General features: G+C 59.3%; 2 protein-coding genes across 3 annotated transcripts; one reads left to right on the top strand and one right to left on the bottom strand.

Annotated features, from left to right (window-relative positions):
* The first annotated feature begins 1,002 nt into the window (after positions 1–1,002).
* On the top strand, positions 1,003–6,430 carry PHOX2A (paired like homeobox 2A). The gene is made up of 3 exons (XM_043906446.1): positions 1,003–1,603; positions 3,784–3,971; positions 4,898–6,430. The coding sequence occupies exons 1-3, from the start codon at positions 1,387–1,389 to the stop codon at positions 5,345–5,347; spliced, it is 855 nt and encodes a 284-aa protein (XP_043762381.1). The 5' UTR covers positions 1,003–1,386; the 3' UTR covers positions 5,348–6,430.
* INPPL1 (inositol polyphosphate phosphatase like 1) lies at positions 6,006–21,002 on the bottom strand. Of its 2 annotated transcripts, none has more exons than XM_043906423.1 (29): positions 20,864–21,002; positions 19,647–20,048; positions 16,875–16,938; positions 16,632–16,782; positions 16,275–16,395; positions 15,905–16,045; positions 15,566–15,659; positions 15,369–15,458; positions 15,100–15,198; positions 14,837–14,987; positions 14,640–14,746; positions 14,220–14,322; positions 13,941–14,137; positions 13,515–13,632; positions 12,873–12,969; positions 12,439–12,577; positions 12,224–12,323; positions 12,036–12,124; positions 11,721–11,802; positions 11,499–11,588; positions 10,823–10,936; positions 10,597–10,685; positions 10,091–10,178; positions 9,843–9,998; positions 9,521–9,599; positions 9,286–9,426; positions 7,322–7,994; positions 6,921–7,054; positions 6,006–6,815 (listed from the first exon to the last, which is right to left on the bottom strand). In XM_043906423.1, the coding sequence occupies exons 2-29, from the start codon at positions 19,841–19,843 to the stop codon at positions 6,725–6,727; spliced, it is 3,795 nt and encodes a 1,264-aa protein (XP_043762358.1). In that variant the 5' UTR covers positions 19,844–20,048; positions 20,864–21,002; the 3' UTR covers positions 6,006–6,724. The 2 variants fall into 2 exon arrangements, with proteins under 2 accessions (XP_043762358.1, XP_043762368.1); XM_043906433.1 differs by lacking the exon at positions 20,864–21,002 and adding an exon at positions 20,825–20,843.
* Between the last annotated feature and the right edge of the window lie 1,971 nt (positions 21,003–22,973).

The following is a 22,973-nucleotide window of genomic DNA, read 5'->3' as shown; positions in this document are numbered from 1 at the left end:
ACCCACAGTAATACGGGGAGGGACTGAGCTATGGGACCTGGGGGAGAGGAGAGGCAGGCTGGGCCTTGAAGGTGCAGGGCAGGGCTTTGTGGCCTTCAGGACAAGTCAGGATAGAGGCAGCCCTCCCCCTCAGTAGCTTCAGGTGGCGCCTTCACAGCAATCCTTCTGCTCACCAGGCGCTCCAGCCGGTGGGTCTCCGCTCTCCAAAGGCTCTTTCTCTCCGCCCCTTAGCTTCTGCTCCTCCGCGGTGTCTGTCCCTGGCCTTGTCTCAATAAGACTCACCCTCTGTGTGTCTGTCTCACTATCACGGCCCTGTTTTGTCTCATCTCTCTCTTGATCTCCATTGCAATCCTTGTTTCCGACCGTGTCTCCTCCATATGGCTTCTGTCTCCATGCCTGCCTCACTCGCTTTCTCCATCCCCGCTCTGTCTCTCTGTTATCTTTGTCTCCTCTGTCTCTCTGCCTTGTCCCCACCTCCATCCTCACCTTCCTGTTGTACATGTTTCACCCTGGTCGCCACCTCTGTTCCTGTCTCCCTTTTGCTTCCCCCGCCCCCCACCCCCAATCTAGCTCTCTCCTCCATGTCTCATCCTTGTCTCTGTGAACCCTTATCTCTTATTCCTTTCTCCATCTTTCTCCATCACTGTTTCTGTCCCTTTCTCTTCCTGCCTCCGACTGTCTCCACTCTTCATCCACATCCTCTATCCCCATCTCAGGTCCCATCTCTTTCTCGTTCTTGTCGCCATTCGCCCTCCTGAGCCGCCTCCGTGGTCCCCTCCGGGATAGGACCTCGATGGGGGCGGGGCCGAGGGACTGAATCAGAATAACTCGGTTAACTGGACGAATTGAATTAACTTCTTCACACGAGCGCCGCCAGGCCTGTTTCCCCTCCCTTCTGCGGGGCCGCAGGTGGGGAGGCCAGGGAGAGGGGTCGGGACCCTACGGCCTGGCACGATGCATAGACTGAAGGTCTGGTCCGGACTGGGGCGGGATGGGGACTCTAGGGATGGGGCCCCGGGCAGCCTGCCCTGCATCATCCGAGCCCTAAGAAGGCGGCGGCGACCCTTTGGGGGGGGGGGGGGGGAGGGGGTCGGGGAGACTGGGGCGGGGTCTTGGCCGTCTAGGCCCCGCCCCGACGAGCTCGCCCCGCCCCGCCCCCCTCCGCGGGGTCCTGCGCGTTAAAAGGCGCGCGGGCCGGGCTGGGCTGCACTTGCGTTGCACCAAAGCGGAGCGCGGCCGCGACGGGGCGGGCGGTCTCGCGGGCGCTCAGAACTGGCCTCGGGTCCTCAGCGCCCGGCGCTCCAAACCCCATCTTGACCCCAACCCGGCCTGGGACCCAGACTCCGACCCGGCCAGGCCCGGCCCCCGCCCCCGCCCCCCGGGCCGATGGACTACTCCTACCTCAATTCGTACGACTCGTGCGTGGCGGCCATGGAGGCGTCCGCCTACGGCGACTTCGGCGCCTGCAGCCAGCCCGGCGGCTTCCAGTACAGTCCCCTGCGACCCGCCTTCCCCGCGGCCGGGCCTCCCTGCCCCGCGCTCGGCTCCTCCAACTGCGCGCTTGGCGCTCTACGGGACCATCAGCCTGCGCCTTACTCGGCAGGTGAGCCCAGCCCCGGTCCAACCCTCCCTGCAAATCCTACGGCACCCCCAACCCCTGCCCACTCGGCAAGTGGTTGCGACGGTCCCCTACAGCCGCCACAATCTCTGCCCTAGCCAGATCCTCCAACTTCCCGCGGGACCTACAGCCTCCGGAGTAAGACGAGGTTCCCTAGGCAGAGTTGAGCCCCACCCTCTTATCCTTCCTGTTCCTCTTTCTCGCTGCTGTATTCCTATCCCGTGTTCTTCAGGTCAAGGAAATAAATAGATCCCCGGTCTAGCCCCAGACTCTTCATCAGGCCCTCCCCTGCCCACATGCAACGATTGACCACCAAACCTCTCCATACCCTGTATCCTTGGAAGATTTCTCCCGGCTCAGGCCAATCAGACCGCCCATCCTTATCATCACCACCCCACTTCATGCCTGGCCCCAGCATGGGCCCCGGCGGCAGATGAGCTGCCCAGCTGGGAGTCTTCCTAGAGTTCCAGCACCATCAAGCCCCTACTGCCTGGTTTCGAACCCATCCTACCTGTGCCCAAACCCTCTTGCACCACTGAAACCCATTCTGTGGCCAGAAGAAAAGGATGCTCAGGTCATTAAGCCACTTTCATTTCCCCATTCCCCTGGAGATTTTCCCAGCTAGAGTCCTGCAGAACCCAGAAGCAGCCCCATGAGATGCCCAAGCCTCCTTCATCCAAGTCTCTAACTGAACCTTCAACCTCATGAAGGCTCTTAGCCACCCTCATCTCTCCAGTTAAGAGTCCAAGCTGCCCCACCCAATCTCCTTATTTCCTTCCTTCCTGGGACCACAGGACCCAAGTAGAAGATTGGAACCTGTGTGATGGGGAGGGATAGTGAGAGAGACCTGAGCTTGGAGAAATGAGAACCAGGAAGATGGAGTCAGAAACTGGAATGGGGACAGGGAGATTGGGTACTCGGGGTCATATGCACATGGGGACTGTGGAGGTAGAAACAGAAAACGGGGAGATGGGCCCCAGAAAGATGGAAGTCTGAGATGAGGAAGATGGGGACAGATCCACAAAGACTGAGCAGAGATGGAAAGATCGGGGTCCCTGGGAGAAATGGGGACCCAGGGCTGGGGAGATGAAATAAATACCAGATGATGTGGACAGGAATTATGGGAGATGGGGACCAGGGAAGACTGAAAACAGAGATGAGGAAGATGGGGATAGGCATGAGGTGTTGGAGACAGGATTAGGGGAGATAGAGACTAGGGAGATATGACAAAGATAAGGATAATGGAGATCTCTGAAGAATGGGGAGAGCTTAACAGGGGCTGGAGACAAGAATGGGGAGGTAGTGTCAGAAATGCTGTCTGTGGAGCAATGGGAAGGGGAAGGGGTAGATGGGAGACTGGACAGAAAGAGTGAGGGGTAGGGTTGGGGCTGGTTTTTGGAGGAGTTGGTAGACAGAGGTTCCTGGGAGGAAGAAGAAGGGCGAAGAGAAGATGGAGGAAGCTGGGGAGGGAGAAATAACCCTTCACTATGGGCACAAAGAGAAGAATGTCCAGAAGGGGAAAGTTGCAGATCGATGAGGATGGAGAGAGATGAGGAAGAGGAGAGGGGGACACCTGGAGGAGAATGGGATGTGAAATGGGGCTGAAGAAATGAGGCCTGGGGAGAAGAAGGATGCAGGATGAAGATGGCCAAATTTTTAAATGTCAGAGAGTCCGTGGCAGGACTGAAGGTAGACCTAGGCAGGAGAGTGTCAGTCACCCAGCTGCAGTCTATGACTGCTTATTGGAGAGACAGGATTTTGATGAGACCTCACAGAAAGCCCAGGCTAGGAAGGATAGAACAGGATCAGAAGTCAGGTCGACAGGAAGAGACACGCTGAGGGTCGCAGGGGTGGGTAGACTGATGGGAGGTGGAAGGAACACTACGGAGGGCAAGGACAGGTCAAGAGTCTTGACCAGGGGATCAGATTTTGGTTCCCTCGCTGCAGCTTTTAGGTCCCAGGTCTCCCCGCGCCCTGTCCACCTTCATCCCTGCCGGCTCCATCCAGCGGTTGGGAAGCGATCTGAGATTGAGAGGGCCAAGCCCAGGGGCCAGGTCAGGGGCAGGGAACCGTAAGCGATCCCCCAGGGGCAGAACACAGCGGGCCGGGCTCGGCTCCTCACGTCCCCACCCTCGTTGATTCCCCCCTCCCGCACACATCTGTAGTGCCCTACAAGTTCTTCCCGGAGCCGTCGGGCCTGCACGAGAAGCGCAAGCAGCGGCGCATCCGCACCACGTTCACCAGCGCGCAGCTGAAGGAGCTGGAACGCGTCTTCGCCGAGACTCACTACCCCGACATTTACACGCGCGAGGAGCTGGCCCTCAAGATCGACCTCACGGAGGCTCGGGTGCAGGTGTGTTTTCGCGGATGTGTGCGGGGAGCGTGCGCGCGCGCAGCGGGGCGGGAAGTTAGTGTCTGACACCTGGGGGTCCGCGGGACAGAGGGGCGACACTCGGGCAGCCGGGGGGTGCAGCCTGCTGGCAGAGAGCCAGGGCCAGGGGCCAGGGCGCAGGCTGGCGGTGACGGCAGGAGAGGACCGGCAGCCCCGGGAGGCAGGCGGCGGGCAAACGGGGCCTGAGGCCTTCGGAAGAACTGAGCTATTCAGCGTCACTGTTTCCCCTCAGTCTCCCGCGTAGGGCTGAGCACGGCAGAGTGATGCTTGGGAAGCCAGGATGGAGGACGAGTGGGTAAAGGGTCAACTCCAGGTGGCCTCGGGGCCACACAAGACCGAACAGGGGGAAAGCCTGTCAGCGCCTCCAGGCCCCCTCAGCAGTTCTGCAGCTGTGAAACCTCTGAGCCTGGAACGCCCTGGGTTCAGGGTAGGCGCAGGAGCTGGGTCGGAGCAGACTTTTGTCGATCTTATAAATCTGAGTACAGATGTTCAGCTGGAGCGCATTTACTGAAGACCCTGAACAAAAGGTTTCCCAAGTGCCCTAACCCGCTCTCGACAGCCCTGGGCTTCTGGTGGGGAGGAACTGGGGCAAGGGCTTTGGGAGACGAGGAGAGCGAAGTCCGAGTCCGGTCCAAGAGACAGAACACCTGGAGGCGGCGGGGTCCGCGGGTGGGCAGATCCCAAGGGGAAGACGCTGAGGACCTGGGGGGAGGGACCAGTGGAGCAGGGGAGAGAGGCGAGAGATGAGGAGGACAGCGGGCAGTGGTGGAGGGCCGAGGGGCCAAGACTCGGAAGGCTGGTCGGTAGTAATCGTGACCCGGTCCCTTCCGGCCGGAGGTCTCACTCGCGCCTGGCGGCCCCGGGCTGATCGGTCCCTGTGCCCGCAGGTCTGGTTCCAGAACCGCCGGGCCAAGTTCCGCAAACAGGAGCGTGCGGCCAGCGCCAAGGGTGCGGCGGGCGCGGCGGGAGCCAAAAAGGGTGAGGCGCGCTGCTCGTCCGAGGACGACGACTCCAAGGAGTCCACGTGCAGCCCCACGCCCGACAGCACCGCGTCGCTGCCGCCGCCGCCCGCCCCCGGCCTGGCCAGCCCGCGCCTGAGCCCCAGCCCGCTGCCCGCCGCCCTGGGCTCCGGGCCCGGACCTGGGCCGGGGCCACAGCAGCTCAAGGGCCCGTTGTGGGCCGGCGTGGCGGGCGGTGGGGGCGGCGGGCCAGGCGCGGGCGCGGCGGAGCTGCTTAAGGCCTGGCAGCCGGCGGAACCCGGGCCCGGGCCCTTTTCGGGGGTTCTGTCCTCCTTCCACCGGAAGCCCGGCCCCGCCCTTAAGACCAATCTCTTCTAGCCGCCGGCCTCCAGAGGCTCCGGGCCTGCCTACCCCTGCCCCTCCAGGGCCTGACAGCCCCTCCCCATCCCAGGTCTGCCTGATGGCCCCACTCCCACTGTGTCTGACCCCTCCGTGTGCCCTCCCCAGCTTCGGAGACCAAGCCAGGGCTACTCTCGTCTCACCCACCCCCATTCCGCACCGTGGGGGTGGGGACGGGGGCGGATACTTTTCACTAGGATGCCCTCCAGGAGAGCTAAGAGCCACCGCATTTTAGCCTAGCTCTCTTTGAAAAAGGGATCAAACAATGCCTGCCCCAACAGTGCTCAAAGGTGAATCCTCAAATGGGAACAGCCCGGCTTCCTCCCCTGCCTCTGCAGCTGGTTGGGTCTTTCCTCAGCTTGGTGACCAGCCTGCTGCCCAGCCCTCGGGCCCACCCACACCGACCCCACCCGTGCAAAGGCTGGTCATCATTGGGATAATTAGCGGCGCAAAGGGTCCCACCTCCCTTTTGTCCCTCGCTCCTCCCTGCCCATCCTCAGCCGGTCTGGCACAGAGGGGAGGCCCTGAGATGAGTAGAGCTGCCAGGGCATCGGGACAGAGGGGCTTCCCCTTTCCTGTCTTTTTTGTTGTTGTTGCTTTTCTTTTCTTTGAAAAACTTGTAATTTATTGAGGTGAGTTTTGCTCAATCCAAATAAAACTTAATTTATTGACATCACACTGGAGCCCTTCGGTACCCATGAAGGGGACAGGCTGCCTGCAAGAGCCCAGTTCCCCTTATGACCAGCGAGGAACCCCCAGCTGCCACACAGCTGCAGCGCAGGTGGTATAGACCAGGAGACAAAACTAAGCAAACTGGCGCTTTGTGGCCAAGATTCTTTGCCCCCACCCAAACCAGCCCCAATAACATTAAAGTGCAAGCCCTCCCTAAACCCACACAGAAAAGCTTAAATAAACCCCAGCCCAGTTCTCGGGCTATTCCTTCATTTCCGGACGGACACCCCTGACCAGGGGTTGGGAGAGGTCCCAGCTGAGCCCCTCCACCAGTGGTTCAAGCTGGGTGGAGGGCAGCAGGAACAACGGTGAAAATGGGGACCCAAGACGTACCCATGTGGACCCCATGGCCCCCCTGGGGCTGGAGGAATGGCCCAGAAAGGGAGGACAGCACCAGAATAACCGAGGTCCTCGGTAACCATGGTAACTGACCTCCGCAGCCCTGGCTCTAAAAGGTAAGGGGTAGGATGTCCTAATTAGGACAATGATTGGGCAAATGATTGGGCAGTAGGGAACACAGGTCCCCAATAAATAGGCAGAGAAGTACTGCCCCGACCAGGGCTCTGGCTGGGCCTTCAAGGGCGGGTTTGGCGCTCAGTTCGCAGCTTCAAAATACCACCGCGGTCACTTGCTGAGCTGCAGGGTGTCCAGGAGGAGGCGCTTGTGAGCTGGGTCCTGCACCCCAGCTTCCTCCAGGTCTTCTTCAGTGATGTCGCTGTAAGGGTAAGAGACGCTTGGAGAAGGGCCAGGTGGTCCAGAGCGCCCCTAGCCCCGCCCCCAAGGCCAGCCCCACCCCATCCACCTCCAGCCCCGCCCCCACCTGAGAAACTCCAGGTCGTCCCAGCCATTGTGCACCAGTCCCTCCTCATAGCGTTCCAAGCCGATGGCCCTCAGCCAGGCTCCCATGCCTGCCTCACCCAGCCCACCAGCCCGCCCGACCTGCGGGCACGGAGCCTGAGGGAATAGAGCAGGTTAGAGGGAGCACTGAGAGGGGGCCTGCACACACAGGAGAACCTGCAGACAGCCATATTCTGCCACGTGCTCTGGGGTGGGGAGAGAGGCAGAGCAAGGGGTTGATTCCTGCGACCTTCACCTCCCCAGTGCCCAGCTCAGGGCAGAGGGGACACCTCTGAGTGCTGAACTGGTGAAGTAAAAGGATACCCCCATTCGTGGGCATGCACACACTGCAGACACACAGCCAGCCACCCGTGGCCCACCCACCTCCTCTGCCAGGTCCTCCTGGATGCTCTCTCGGATGCGAGGTGGAGGGAAGCTGAGAGGCCGGCCATAGTCCGAGGGCAGCCCCCGGGGTGGCTGTAGCTCCAGGGGGCCTGGCAGGAGCATGGAGCGGCCAGGCCCAGCAGGAGCATAGTCCACCTCACTCAGCGTCTTGGCCATCTGTAGCACGGAGCAGGAGCGATCATCCCCACTGGCTACCTCCCCCAGGAAAGCGCTGGTGGGCGAGGGGCCTGGCGGGAGTGGGGGTCTTGGATGGGCCTTGGGAGGTGGTGGGCCACGGGCCTCAGCCCCACTGCGGCCCCGGGTCACTGGCCCTGGCAGAGGATCCAGACTAGGGGGCAGGAAGATGGCTGAGTCCGGCAGTGGTGGTGGTGGAAAGTCTGGAGGGGGCAGTGTGCCCCCAGAGTCCTCATCTGATGAGCTCCCCTCCCCGGCACGAGGAGGCCGGTGACGCCCAAGCTGTGGGGCAGGCACTGTGATGGCCACTTTGTTCTTGGTGGCAGGTGGGACGGGAGCCCTGGCAGGTGAGGGTGGCTCCGGGGGCAGCAACTGGTGTGGTACCCCTTCAAGGACGTAGTAGGCAGGGTTATTGAAGCTGTTCTTGGGTGGGGGGGCCACCACCCCTTCCGGCTCTGGAGCCCCCTCTGGCTTCAACCTGGGTTTGGGAGCAGAATAAAATCAGGGCCCAGAATCAAGGGGAGAAGGGCAGTGGGTGCAGTGAAAGAAGCACTGGGCAGGCAGTCAGGAGTTGTAAGCCCCCACCCCTAGACTTGCATGTGACTGTGGGCATGTCACTTTCCCTCTCTGCCCCTTTGTGTCCTCATCTCTAAAACTGGCAAGACAACTGCATAACCCCCAATCTTCCTTGCCTCACTCACTAAGAGTCTCTGATCTTTTTTGATTTTGTAACTGTAAAAGCTGAGTGTAAAATGGGTGAAAACAGAGGCCAGAAGGCAGGGCAATAAAAGCCGTCAATGAGAATGACCAGCCAGATGTGGAAAGCCCTGGAGGCATCTGAAGTCAGTCTACTGAGGAATCTTACTCAAGGATTCAGGTTAGTTTTACTCAAGGCTGAAGATAAAACCAAGGTGACTGATAACAGCTGAAGATGACTGAAAATGCACCAGGAGTTTTTATTTATGTTCAACTGACAACTGGATATAATTAAAAAGCAAGCCTCACTTTCCCAAAGTATGATCCACAGAACACTATACTTGACCTTGACCCTTAAACAACATGGGCTTGAACTGCTCAGGTCCAACTCTATGCGGATTTTTTTTCACTACTACAGTACTGCACGATATATGAGCCACATTTGTTGAACCTCAGATACACAGGAACTGGGGATCCAGAGGGATGACTATGAGTTATACACCCCTAACCCCTGCCATGTTCAAGGGTCAACTGTAGTTCCCCAGGATATTAATAGTTACTGCATGGAAAAGTTTCCTGGCCCATTAAGTTTGGGAAACTATATTCAACACAGCTGAAAAAGGATTTCCTTCCTGTCCACAAGCTCAGAGCTTTTGCTGATACTATTGTGCACTGGGAATATCTAAGAAAAGAATCTAGCAACAACCATTTCCCAAACTCATTTGACAGCAAACCGGTTTCCAGTGGGGCATCTTGTAGGACAGTATTCCATAGAACGCCCCAGGGAAATCTGTGCTGAGACACAGGCCTTCTCCAAACAGAAGGCTCAAGTTAAGTGTCTAAGGGAGCTGTTGCAGAAACCATTTCTAAGTCTATTTTTTAAGACAGAAGTGAGAGGAGAGGCTGACCATGCTCCCTTTGACTCAGAGCCACACCTTCAGGAGGCCTGGCTGGCCACTGGCCACGGGTGTAGGGCCCCACAGAGACCCAAGCAGTAGATGATCCCCAGGCCAACCCTGAGAGCCGTGCACAGTGATGGATCAAGGATGGGAATGACAGTTTCCTTCTCTCACCTGGGAGTCAAGGGCTCCTCCCGGGGAGCAGCTCGGGGTGGGGCTGGTGGCCTCCCAGTTGGTGGTGGCTTCTCTGGTTCTTCAAATAACTTGGACAGTGGGCAGGAGGCCTCTGTGGAGGCTGGCTTGCGGCTCCCTGACCTGTCAGGGTGCACAGGGGAGGGACATGAAGCAGGGGCTGGCCACGAGTCCCCAGGCACCCCTTCATGTGACTCCCCACAGAGCCCCAGCTCACCTGGGATCCTGGCTGCCTCGGGACACAGAGGGGGCTTTGCTCTTTGCTCCTGCCTCATCCTTATCAATGCTGATCCACTCTGGGAGAGGAAGGGAAAGGAGACTTAGAAGGGACCTGGGGTCCTGCACCTCACAGACACCCACGGGCTAGCTAGCCCCTTCCCAGCTACTCCCCAGGGCAGGCCCACCCCCCAGACCTGGCTGTACAACTGCCAAATGTTCCAGGGATTCCAACGCCCGCCCCGCAGCCCTGGCCCTCCTCTCCTAGACCTGCCCGCACCGCCCCACTGTATGCCCCACACCCCTCCCAATGGAGCCCCCACCATAGAGTCGCTCACGGGTGCCCAGGCGCTCTGTGGGCACCCGCACCTTCATGGAGCCACGGATGTTGCCTGTCTCCTCGCCGCGGTGGGACAGGAAGGTCAAGAACTGCTGGGCTGTGCTGCCAATCATTGACTTGAGCGCCACCACGCATTCCCCTGAAGGGCAGATGGAGCAGACCAGCAAATTGCCAAGCCTTCCGAGGGCCCTGCCCGGCTTCCTGTGCCCCGCAGCCCCCCTCCACCCTCACCATAGGATTCGTAGCCGTCCATGGACTTGACTGTGAGCAGGAGGTGCTGGTCTTGCAGGTACTCGATGTCAGCCAGAATGGGGTTGAGCTGGGAGCAGAGAGGCCCAGTGAGGAATAAAGCATCCCCCCCCCCCACTTCCTGCCGTGACTGTGGCTCATCCCACCCTCAAGCTTGTCCGTGCTCACTCCCGTCCACCTGAAGGAAAGATTCCCATGGGCCTTTCAGAGCAGTCAAGAGCCCTGTAACTAATTAATTTTCTGCATCAACAATGGCCAACATAGCATCTGATGTTTAGTGAAGCCTTGAGAAGTATTTACGGAATGAATGAATGAACTGCAACCTGGTCTCCCACCTGCTCCCCCACCGCAAATAAAGCACATGCCCTCGTGCTCACTCATGCCCACTCCGCACATAAGCCCAGGCCGTGGGCTCTTCCCACCGCCCCCCCAGGCAGGCTCCAGGTGGCGCTCGGCTGCACTTCTGTGCCCTCACCCCCAAGCCTCACCGTGGGCAGCTGGCGTGAGGACCACTGCACCTTGAGGAAGTTGATGTTGTCACTGCTCTGGGCATCATTTTCAAAGCTCTTCTTATACTCTGGTGGGGGTAGGGGACACCCAACTGAGTGCCACCTCTCAGCTTCCCTCCCCCCTAACTAGGGGGCTGACCACTCTGGGCACCTCAGGCCTCCCATCCCCCATGGCCCACACCCAGCCCTGGGCCCCGCCTCAGACCCTCCAGACAGGTGGAGTAGAACTCGATGAAGAACTTGGTGCGGCTGGCCGTCTTCACAATGGCCTCAATGCTCTCAAACTCAATGTAGGCCTGGTCTGAGGTCTTTGAGAGCCCTGAGGGGCAAAGGGAGGAATGCAGACAGGAGGGCTGAGAGGGTGGCAGGAGGAACAGGACACAGAGACAGCACTGCAGCAGGGAATCTGGAGCCCTGGCAGAGCAGGAGGGAAGGCCAGGAGGGGCCTCCTCCATCCCCAGCACCCCAGGGAGACCCCAAAGCCTGGACCTGGGACTGGGACAGACAGCCAACCCAAGAATGAGAGACCATCTGAGAAGGGGCTGGGAACCAGAGTGCCTGCAGGATATGCCCGCCAACAATCCACCATGCCACTAGGCACACAGGTACACGAGGAACCCCAGGCAGGCAGAAACATGTACTTGATTACCTTCACGCACACACCTGCTCACGGGCATATACCTCCCACGATGACTCAGGAACACAGACACCTCTACACATCACATATTCAGACACATTCCTGCACATGCATGTATGTACCCGCCCCTACACACCCACCCACACACACACGCAGATATATTCAAAGCTATGCACACCCCCCAGGCTAGCACCTGCACCCACCCAGATGGATGCCACACCCACAGCACAGCCAGAATAGCCACCTTTCTTGGAGATGAACTGAGAGGTAACTCCAACCTCAAATGTCCCAAACACGGGGGAGTGGTCACTGGTGACAATGTCATCCGTGCAACCTGGGGGAGGGGAGTAGGAATGGGGGCTCAGGGGAAAGCTCCTTACTCTCTGTTCCCGATTCCCAAAGCCAAGGAAGAGTCAGGTGAGGGACCACCCGGGATAGCCCATCACCCTGTCCGGGAGGCTCTGACCATAAGAGTTGCAGATGATGTGGGTCTCGGGATAGGATTTCCAAAGAATCCGGTCACACCATGAAGGCACGTTGGTCCGGACCTAGGGCAGGGGATGGCAGCGTGGTCAGGGGTCAGCTGGGGGTTGCTCAGCTGAGGCCCATGCCCCTACCACACTGGGTCCAACATCCACCTCCAACATCCAGGATCACCCCCAAGGCCTCAAGGGGCCATAGAGGCTGGAAAAGTAAGTGCAGAGGCTTGACCCCACACACACTCTTGATTCACCACAGTCCTGGGGGGTCTCCCCTGGCCTAACCCATTCTCCTCACTCACCCCAGTTGGCTTCTGCTTGTGCCAGGCATACGTGTCCCGGGAACCCCGCTCATAGCGGTAAGTCGGTGGGAAGGAGATCTCCTCCTCACCTAGGAAAGGCAGGGATGGAGGGGTCAGGGCCCTGAAGACCCGGGGATACCACAAGGACCCTGGCCCCCAGGGACTGCCGCTACCACACCCACACTCACTGAATCGAAGGAAGACCTTGTGCTTTTCCCGCTCCAAGTTGAGCTGGTCCACCCTGAGCAGGGGCTCAAACTCCTTCCTGCTGATGTAGTTCAGGATCTCCTGAGGAGAGCGGGGACATAAAAGCTGGGGCCTTGCCCTCTCAAGCCAGAGGTCAGAGCCCACCTGGGCCCCAGCCCAGCCTCCCTACCCGCCACCCACCGGGCCCTGCTCACACCTGTATATCCATGTCCAGGCGGTAGTTGAGGTCCCCAAACCAGAAGAGGTGAGTGAAACGCAGAGATATGTCAAAGGCACTGAGCTGCCGATCGCCCAGCGTGAGTAGCCGCAGGATGTCCAGGTAGTTCTGGTTCCGCCTATGGTGGGGGTAGGGGGAACTCCAGGGTCAGATGTCAGGGACAGACATGGAGATAAGAAGTCTCTGGCTGGGGTTGGGGACAGGGCAGGGATCAGGGTCCCTGGGGACAGAGGAAGGAGCTGGGGACAAGGTCAAAATAAGGGACAGACATAGGGGTCTCGAGTTCAGGTAAGGAAGGAGGCCTTGGGGGACAGGGATGTAGGAAGGTTGTGGACTAGAATACCAGAGAGGGAATAGGTCTCAGGGGAATAGAGGATAAGGCTGAAGAGATGACTGGGAAGGCACCCCCTCACCGGGCAGTCTTCTCATTTCCCGAGGTGAGGTGACAATTCACAAAGCCAAATGAGGTGCCATTGAACATGAAGGAGACACCCACGGCCCCCTTGTTTCCTGTCAGGGCAACAGAAGAATGCCTGGGTTACAGCAGTGGAAAGATCCTTCCGACTCCCCCACATGCCATAAGGCAGGCAGGCAGTTCCCTGCATACACAACCACGCCTTCTCTGGGGTCCACACCAGGCACCTGCAGCCCCATCTGGATGGTCTGAGTCTGTCTGCACGTGAGAGCAGAGTCCCCGGAGATCACTGGGACCCCAGTGGTGAAGGGGCAAGGCTTTGCAGTTTCTGAGCAATCTATCCTGAGGTAGCACTGGACTGCAAACAGGGAGACCTGGGCACTATGCTGGTGTCAGGCTCTATCACGTACTAGCCTGTGTGACCTTAGACAGGTCACTTGACCAGTCTGAGCTTGAGTTTTATCATCTATGAAATGGAGATAATTATCCTGGCCATGCCTCCTGGTGGGGTTGGAAGAGATTTAGAATATGAACATGCTTTGCAAAGTTCAAAGAGTTCTATAGATGGGAGGAGACCCTGGACCCTGGCTGGAAAGGAAGCAGGAGGAATGGACAGAAGGACCCCACCCTCTTTCCTCACCCAGGGTGTTGGCAATGCCGGTCTTCACACTGGACGTACTGACGTGGCTGATGCGGTTCTCGTGCTCTGGCTTGACCAGCACAGCCACCTTGATGTTCCACAGTGACTGCATAGCAATCTGGGGAGAGGGTGCAGGGTCACCCCTGCCCCAGGCTGGGCCACTGTCCACATCTCCCTCACCCTCACCCTGCCCAGCCCACACTATACACGGTTCTGGAAATCACGAGGTAAGAAGGCCTGCCACACCTTTTCCTGAGGGACCAGAAAGAGTGGCCTTCCCACAGCATAAAGGACTCAGGGTAGACTTCCTAAAGGATATTTCCAGGGACCAGAAGAAGAGCCAGTCAAGCTGTGGGGAGCCAGTCAAGCTGTGGGGAGCCAGCCAGTGTGTGGGGAGAGGGGCTGTACAAGATAAGATCCCCTCACCGGGCGGTAATCCAAATCTGTGAGCTCCTTGAGGCCCCCGCGGAGCAGGTCCAGCCACTCGCGGTCACCCACTGAGTTCTCCTGGGTCCCAAAAACATAGATGTCATGGGGTATGGTCACCGTGACCTCATCCAGGGTCTTCCCCAGACCCTTTGATGTGAACCAAGATGTCACATTTTTCGGAGGCGGCACACTTCCTGGAGGTGGAGGGGACGGGACAGTCAGGCCCCTGCCTGGGGCCCCTCCTCTCTCCCACCCCAGTCCCTCCACAGGCCTGACCCATGTTCCAGGTGCCTATGAAGATGGAGATCATGTCAGGCTCGTCCTGCTTGGAGTGCTTGTTCTTCATGAGCTGCAGGAGCTGGCAGAAAGCCTCACGCTTCTGCGGGAGACAGCAGTCAGTCAGGCACAGGTGGGCAGCCAGGAAACCCCCTTCCATGGGCCTACCCTGCTAGGTGGCCTGTCCCTCGAGGACAGGGACACGCCTCTGGCTCACCACCACACACCCACTCCTCAAGCATACAAGTGCTCAGTAAATGTTCACTGAATGATTGTCAGCCCACCCTCAGGCTGCCCACTCTCAGCACACATGCTCTCTACCCCATCATAACCGCGTGCCCCGTGAGGGATGACATCTCCTTCCTCCCATCTGGCAGGGACCCCTGCAGCCCCCGGCAGCCAGGCCCATGCGCTGCTCACCCGGGCGCTGACGAAGATGAAGTCCTTGCGCTGCGTCCGGTCCTTTTCCTTCTCAAACACAACACCCAGCTTGTTCTGGACCCGCTGGGACTTAATGAGCTGGCGGACTAGGGGATGGAGAATGGGTCATACCAGCCTGTGCCCACAGACCCAGGGGGCCCACCCTGCTGCCCATCCTGGGTTGGTCCCTGGCTCACTGCGGTCATGCGTGAAGGTTGTCCAGTCCTCCTGCGAGTCCCGCTGTCTCCGTAGCAGCACCAGCCGCCCACCCTCCACGTCCACACTCAGCGTGAACTTCTGTGACTTCCCGATCTTGGTCAGGTCACCCAAGGTCACATCCAGCTTCACCTGCAAGCCAGAAAGTGGGGGTGCTGCTGAAAAGACCTGGGTAGCAGGTAACACCCTCTTCACCTCCACCCACTCTCTGCCCTGGAAGGTCCCCCCACCCCCCGCTATGTACCTCAAAGGCCTGCACGGGGATGGTCTTGGCCTTACGTGTGGATGGCTGCAGTGGGGCCGGAGGGGCTGTGGAACTCATGTCCTGTAGGGCCTTCAGGGCCTGGAGGGGGCAAGGGCAGGGCCAGGTCAGGAGCCTTGCTGAGGGCAGGGGCAGGAAGGGGCACCGCTCATGTTGGTGTCAGTGCCGAACTATAGATTCAGGGTTCAGATCAGGACAAGGCAAGTGGCCAGGTGAGAGGGTCAGGGGTCAGAGGTCAAGAGTCAGGGCACCTTCTTCTGGATGCCTGACAGGAAGTCCTTTAGCACTGACAGCTTCAGCACCAGGCTCTCTAATTCCTGCTCCCCGGTCTGTGGTGGGTTCTGCAGGGAGAACGAATGAGGTTTGTCCATAAGACCACCTAGCAGGAGGCCCCCCGCCCAGTCCCAGAACACAAACCCACTCCCCAGAGGTCTCTCCACAGTCCCACCTGCTGCTGCAAAAGGCGGGTCACCATGGGTGAGCTCTGCTGGTCAAACACCTTGGACAGGATCTCCAGACCTGACAGGACCTTGTCCACCTCACTATGGAGACACTAGGTCAGAACTCCCCACTCTGACCCAGGTACAAGGAAAAGGGGCTGAGTGTGTAGGAGTTTCAGCTGCCACCATGAGGATACAAGGGTTCAGGTGAGGAAAAGTCAGGAGGCAACAGCAGGCTCTCTGTATTGAGCCAGAGGTCAAAGGTCAGGGCATCTGTGTAACAAGGGAGCAGGAGTGGACAGGTATGACGTAAGGGTGTGGTGTGTGGCGTTTGGTGCCCCAGGTACCTGTGCAGCCTCCGGCATGAGGTGGCGAGGGTGCGGGTGAGGTGTGGCAGGTTGCTGGCTCCGCCCCGCACGGCCTCCAGGTCCAGCCCGTAGCTACCTTTCAGGTACTCGTGCGAGACAGTGCTCAGTCCGTTGGGAGCACTTGGGGGAGGGGTTAAGAGGTCAGTGGGGGCCCCGCTGATATGTCCTAGCACCCCCACCCCATCCCTAGAGGAGACGGTACAAGTGGCAATCCAAGTGCAACAGACCAGAGTGTCTGCCTCTTGGGAGTCAGGAAAGGGGTGCCTTAAAGGTCTTCCCACCTTTGTTGAGGACACGGTTCTCAGAAAAGACAAGGACTGCCTGCTCAGGAGGGGTTGGGGGACCTCACCTCTCAGCAGCTGGAGTTGTGGGGGTCTCAGGGGCTGGTGGGGGGCTGCTGGGCCCCAGGGGGGCAGAAATGCTGGTAGAGCCAGAGCGCGGGGGCAGTGGGGGCTTCTCGTCCTCCCCATCTGTGGACAGGGGCCAGGAGGCAGCAGTGTGAGCCTCCTGCTCTCCGTGAAGTGTGGGGTGGGGGTGGGGGGCTGGGTACCATGTCTACTGGGGACTTCCATGGAAGGGAATAAATGGCCCAGGCACCAGAAGAGTGGCAGGGGGCTTCAGAGGAGGCAGGTTGAGAAGATGGGGTGGGAAGTCACGGGGGGTGTCCGGTGAGGGGCAGGGAAGGTACATGGCACCCAGGCAGCACCTGAGGCGTCACGGTCGTCCGGCGGGTCTGGCTCTCGCTCCCGCTCCACGGGCAGCAGCAGGGCACATACCAGGCCCTGGTTGGGCTGGGCATACAGGCTGATGAGCTCCCCCAGGGTCTGAAAGCGCCGCACCGGCACACCCTGCGAGGTCTGCAGGCCCGGCGAGAGTGGGGGAAGGGTCAGTCACCTGGTCCCCAACCTCAGGCTAGAATCCAGGCCAGGGTCAGGGTCCAAGCTCCCACCTGCACAGCCAGGAAATCTTCTCCGTCAGGTAGAATCCGGTACGTGTGCACATGCTTCTGATACCTGACGGCAAAGCAGGGGGTCCAGATCTATCTCCCCCGGGATGGCATCTAAGCCCTAAGGCACCCCTTCCTCCAGCCAACCAGCGGGCCCAGCCCCTGGGGCCCCTTGGCTAGGTTTCCCTAAAACTGTTTACCCAGGCTGCACAGGGTTAATGATGGGGCCTGTCCACTCTATCCTGCTGGTGCTAAGCAGAGCAGGAATGACCAGACCCCACCCCAGACCTACATATGCTCCACACCCACTGCAAGGCTGGGGAAGCAACAGGCAGCTCTTTTGTGGCTTCTGCAGCTGTCTAAACAGACCCTCTGGGCTGTGGTACCAGTCTGGGCCCCCCGCCAGAGTAAGAGTCCTCAGAAGCCTGGGTAACTCGTCTGCGTGCATGGGTGATGTGCTACCACACGTGTGTCTGCTGTCTGTGTTTACGCTGGTTGTCTAGTCCTGCTGGAGTCAGGTATGTCTGGAGCAGTCTTGCTGAGGGGATGTGGGGATACCTCGCTAGGGCTTTCCTTCCCTTTCCTCAGACACCAGGAAATTGGGAGGACACATGGGGGCCCCCTGTGGGGGACCTGGGCCTCCAGGAGCCCCAAGCTGAGGAGGGGCACGAGGGGTGCTGACAGACGGCAGCAACAGCTGAGCAGGTGACAGCTGAGCCCGGCCTGAATGGTACAGCCCCCACTCGGTGGGGGCGGAGGATCTCTCTACAGCCGTGCCTCCAGGCAGGCTTGCCCAAGGGAGTCACCTGGGCCGTGTGTCGGGCAGCAGGTGGGTACCAGCACGAGAGAGGATCAAAGGCCTACTTGAGGAGACCTATACCCTGGGCACAGGGCCACCCTCTCCTCTCAGGTAAACTCTCCTTATGGGGACTCTCCTGACTACTGGGCACAAACTCTGTGGGTATCTGTGTGTGACTGGGTGTGTTGGTTTGTGGACTGTGGGTCTGTGTTTATAACAATAACAGCATCCCATTAACTGTGTCCTGTCTCTGTGACAAGCCAGGTACTCAATGTCCTACAGACAAGGTCTCATTTAATCCTCACACTTTAAGGAAGTATTATTATTATTATCATCTCCATTTTCCAGAAAAGGAAACTGAGGCTCAAAGAAGAAAAGTGATTTGCCTAAGGCCACAAAGGAAGAGGCCGAGCTAGCATTTAGAGTCAGAACAGAGGCCAGGACCTGTATCCTGGCCTACGTGTTGGTTGCCTGTGACTACAGGGGCAGGGGTATGTCTTTGTTTCCCCTGTACACATAGGTGTCTTGTACAGGTAAGCAAGTATGTTTCTGATCATCCACCTCTAGGTTCCTGAGATGCAGGGAGTAACCAGAGTCAGCTGGTAAAGCTGAAGCCCCCACACACAGACAGACCCCCACCCCACCCAGCCCCTCCCTGGCAATGGAGCCAGAATTTTTCCCTCCTGGGACATAGGCCCAGCTGTCCCCCTCCCACTCAACAGCTGACCTAGCACCTGCCTCCCTCCCCTCCCTAATTAGGGGGTATGCCTCACAGGGGGCTGGTATGCAGGACTCTTTAAGATATTCATCTGCCCAGTCTCCCCTCTTGGGCCTCAGACGTGGAGACATAAGCCCCTTCCTCTTCAGGTCCACTGCCTAGGCCAGGGTTTCTTGACCTCAGCACCGCTGACATTATGGACCACATTCTTCTGTTGTGAGGGACGGTCCTGTGTGCTGTTGAACAGCATCCCTGGCTTCTGCGTACTAGAAGCAGGTAGCATGATGCCAGTTGTGACAATCAGAAATATCTCTGCCAACTGTCCCGAAGGGTAAAATCAACCCTAACTAAAAACTCCTGGCCTAGGCCAGTGTACCCCCAAAGATGTGAGAACAGAGGGGAAAGAGACACAAGGATAGGGACTTGGGAGGGCTCACGGGGCTGAGGAACATAACGAGAGTTAACAAAGCAGCGTCACAGCTTCCCACTCACTACCTCCCACTCCAGGGGCCTACAGAAGCCCACCCAGTGGCTTATCTGGGGGGTGGGCTGCAGCTCAGGAAGATTCCAAAACCGAAAGTGCAAACCCACCCAACACCACCACCACACATGGCTGATGGGTAGAAGCATAAAACTAGGCCCACTCGGAGAGCTGCCAAGTCTAGCCCCACACTCAGCGCCCACAGCTCAGGCCTAGGGCAGCCGCATCCCAGAGCTAGAGCACACACACTCACTCACTAATTCATGAAATAATGACATGGCCCCATACAGCCGCCCCGTCCCTTCTCCTCCACACTACCCTGCCCCCCAGACCGAATCATACATATCCAGGCAGGCCCCAGTCTCAGACCTGGGATTCAGAAAGTCCCCCTAAGGAAGCTGTTGGGCATCCCCCCAAACAGGCCATCAGTTCCTCTGGCCCCGGCTCCTAGTCAGATACCGGATCTCTACATAAACACAAGTGCACACAACCGTGGAATGCACATCCTCAAGCCTGCCTGGAGGATGCCTGACTTGGTCTACCAGAGACTCCTTGCATTTTCCCCAATTACAGCCACCCTGGGCAGCAGGACCCCACATACTCTGCCCCCAGATACACAGCAGGAAGGAAGTGCTCCCTGCATCCTTAAGTCCGGCAGAAAGCCAAGGTCCTCACTCTGGGGGGCGCTGGCGTCCCACCGTCCCAGGCCCTCCCCCCACAACTCTCAAGGAAGCCCGGGCCGTGCCCCCGCCCGCTCGGAGCCCCGGCCCCACTCACAGGACGCAGAGAGCAAAGGCTCCCGCCACGCTCTCGCTGTCTCGGACCAGGAAGCTGCCATCGCGGCCTGCCCGGGCCAGCAGCTCCTCGGCGGCGGCGCGGCTCAGGTCGCGGTGGTACCAGGCGGGGGCCGGGCTGCCCAAAGCGGCCCCCGGCCCGGCGCCCCCCGGGCCCGGCGCCCCGCACGCGGAGGCCATGGCCCGCGCAGGGCTCAGCGCCGCCCGCGCCCACCTCCCCGCGCCATCCGCCCTGGGACGCTTGGGGCTGAGGCTGGGACCGGGCCCGGGTCCCGGGGCTAAGGATCCGCCGGCGAGGCCGACCCGGAGATCGGAGCTCCGCGTTCCGCCGCGCTTGCCGCCGGGTTTGCCGCGCAGCCGACGCCGCCAGCAGCGCCGGCCTCAACTTGAAGAGAAAGAAAAGTTTGTTCAGAGGCGGCGGGGGAGGGGCAGGAGAGGAGCGCCGTGCCGGGCTGCCGGCCCCCACCCCCACCGCTCGGCCCGAGGCCCGGCCCGCCCCTGCCCCCACCCTCTTCCCCATGGGGAAGTTGCCCTCTGCATCCCGCAGGACCCAGGACCCCCCAAATCCCAGGGCCTCTCAAACCCCACGTGATCCTGCCCCGCCATCACCAGAGGAGATCCAGTTCCTAACCCCTGCATCGAAGCCCAAGTCCCCTGAGTCCTGCGCCCCGACACTTCGGGATCCCGACCCCTTCCTTCTACACTGGCAATTATACGACCCCCCAACTCCCATAAACGTTTGATACCACCCTCAAATCCTTTCCATTCGGACTCCCTACAGACTCGTAGGATCGAGTTACCAAAATCTGCAAAGGATCCCATGATGAACCTCCTGCCGTCCCCTCTCCCCATCACCCCCAACTACCTTGAAATCCAGCCCCCTCTTAGACCTGAACCCCCAAACTCTACTGGCTCCAAATCCCGTGGTGGGGGGATCCCTCACAACCCCCCAGAACAGCTCCAGTGTCCTCGAATCCCCAAGCACCGTCCCTGGCAGCCCCTCAGCCCAGGCAGAGCCCTTCCCCCTCTCGGCCAAGTTCCCTGGCACCATCCCCCATACCCACAGGCCCCGGCCTTGAGGGGTTCAGCAGTCAAGAGAGCAGGCCTCCCTTTGCCCACACAGAAGAAAGTTCCCTCAGCCCCCCCGCCCGGGGTCCCGACCTCTCCCTAGAGCCTCGGCTGCCGTGCTCAGACTCCCACCTCCTGGGCTGCTCCGAAGCCCCCTTCCCCGGGGAAGCGGCCCTGGACTCTCAGCGGCCACTTAAGATGGCCATCCTCCGCCGCCGCACCCCCCTCGCCTTCCGCCCCGCCCGCCGCTCCGCCCCCGCGGCTCTCCGCGGAGCCGGGGGTAGCACCCGCGCGCCCCGCCTCGCCCGGGCCCAGCGCCTTGATCCCAGAGCTGCTGATCGGCCGATTGACCTCGGGCAGGTCACGGGCGCCTCTCCGAGCCTCGCCTTCCGGCTCTGAAAAATGGGGATAACGTTTTGAGGGCAGAGTCCACGAGACTGTGCTTGTAAAGCTCTCGGCACGGGGCCCGGCATCCAGTGGGCGCTCCCGAAAGGCGGCTATTTTTATTATTAATTAAGGAGTAACGAAGGTGACAGCTGTGTAAACTGTAAAGCGCGGCGGCGGAACGAACGGGTATTATTAGCACCCGCCCCCGCCCCAGCTACTCCCTCCAAGTCAACAAACTTGAGCCTCTGTGGGCGGGACGCGGAGCCTGGAGCTCCCTAGACCGGGTTCGCTCGGTCGTCCCCAGGCCTCTTCCCCTCCCACCAGGAGTGGTAGGGTCCCTGGGCCGCCCGGAAAGGGGCGGGAGTCTTAGGAGGGTCTGGCCCGCCCCTCCCCAAAAAAAGACTTAGCCGGTGGCGGCGTCTCCTGGGAGTCCGGTTCCTGCCCCGCCCCTCTGCCCCCTGGATCCTTAAAGGCACAGGCCTCCAGCCTGGTTCCCATTGCTGCCAACTCAGGCCGCTGTTAGAGGATCCCCTTTAACCTGGGAACTTTCACTTTGCTGAATAGAATCTGTGTCTGGGTCAGTTTCAACGAGCTCCTTTTTCCGTTTCAAATATACAGTGACTTTACCCAGCTGGAGCAAAACCAGGGACGTGGAGAGGGGTCTATAGGGCCTTCCAGTCTAGATAAACGTAATGACTGAGACCCATCCACACGGGAAACAGTGTCTCAAGACCTCTCCAATAACCCAATTACTCGTCCTCCAATCTGTGGCCAACTTCCCCCTTCAGTCACCTCTTGCTATGAAGAGGTAAGAGAGACCTAGACTGAGTCTTCATTCCTAGCTTCTAGTTTCAAGTTGATGACACCACCTGCCTGGAGTCCTCATTCAGGTACCTGCGCCTCTCTGAGGATAACTGTGGTTGGGATGTGGAGACAAAGGCTTCCCCAAGGGGAAGCCGGAGACCCTGAGATGAACTGAGGCCCAGTTCCTGGGGGCTGTGTAACGACAGAGCAGTCCTCCAGGAGAGGCACACCTGGAGGGGACAAAGGTGTCGGGGATAGTCCCCGCCTCTGGGAAGCCCTAAGAGTTTTCGCCCCTCTTCCAGCCACACCTCCAGGACTCAGCAGGGCAGAACTAGGGTTAGGATCTGCAGTGTTTGCTCTGCAGGAACCTCACAGACTGCCCTCTTCTCTGAGGTGCCAAGCCCCAACTCTGCCCCTTCAGTCGGTATCATGGGTGAATTTGTTTACACACACACACCCCGCAGCCTTCCCTGGGTGAATTTGTTTACACACACACACACACACACACACACCCCGCAGCCTTCCCTGGGTGAATTTGTTTACACACACACACACACACACACACACACACACACCCCCTGCAGCCTTCCCTGGGTGAATTTGTTTACACACACACACACACACACACCCCGCAGCCTTCCCTGGGTGAATTTATTTACACACACACACACACACACACACCCCGCAGCCTTCCCTGGGTGAATTTGTTTACACACACACACACACACACCCCGCAGCCTTCCCTGGGTGAATTTGTTCACACACACACACACACACACACCCCGCAGCCTTCCCTGGGTGAATTTGTTCACACACACACACACACACACACACCCGCAGCCTTCCCTGGGTGAATTTGTTCACACACACACACACACACACACACACCCGCAGCCTTCCCTGGACTCCAATCCCCAGTTTTCCCATATCAGCAGAAGGGAGCACAGAGCCTGGGGAAAAGGCCTTCCTTTGGGACCCAGTATAAATAATGAAGTCCTGGACTTGGCTCTCTCATTTGGGTCTATGAGGGCCACAGGATCCCTGAGGACTA

This window comes from Cervus elaphus, chromosome 1, assembly GCF_910594005.1.
Source record: "Cervus elaphus chromosome 1, mCerEla1.1, whole genome shotgun sequence".
NCBI classification, from domain to species: Eukaryota; Metazoa; Chordata; class Mammalia; order Artiodactyla; family Cervidae; genus Cervus; species Cervus elaphus.
The sequence above is the reverse complement of the archived record's forward strand: the minus strand, read 5'-3'. Positions and strand labels throughout refer to the sequence as shown.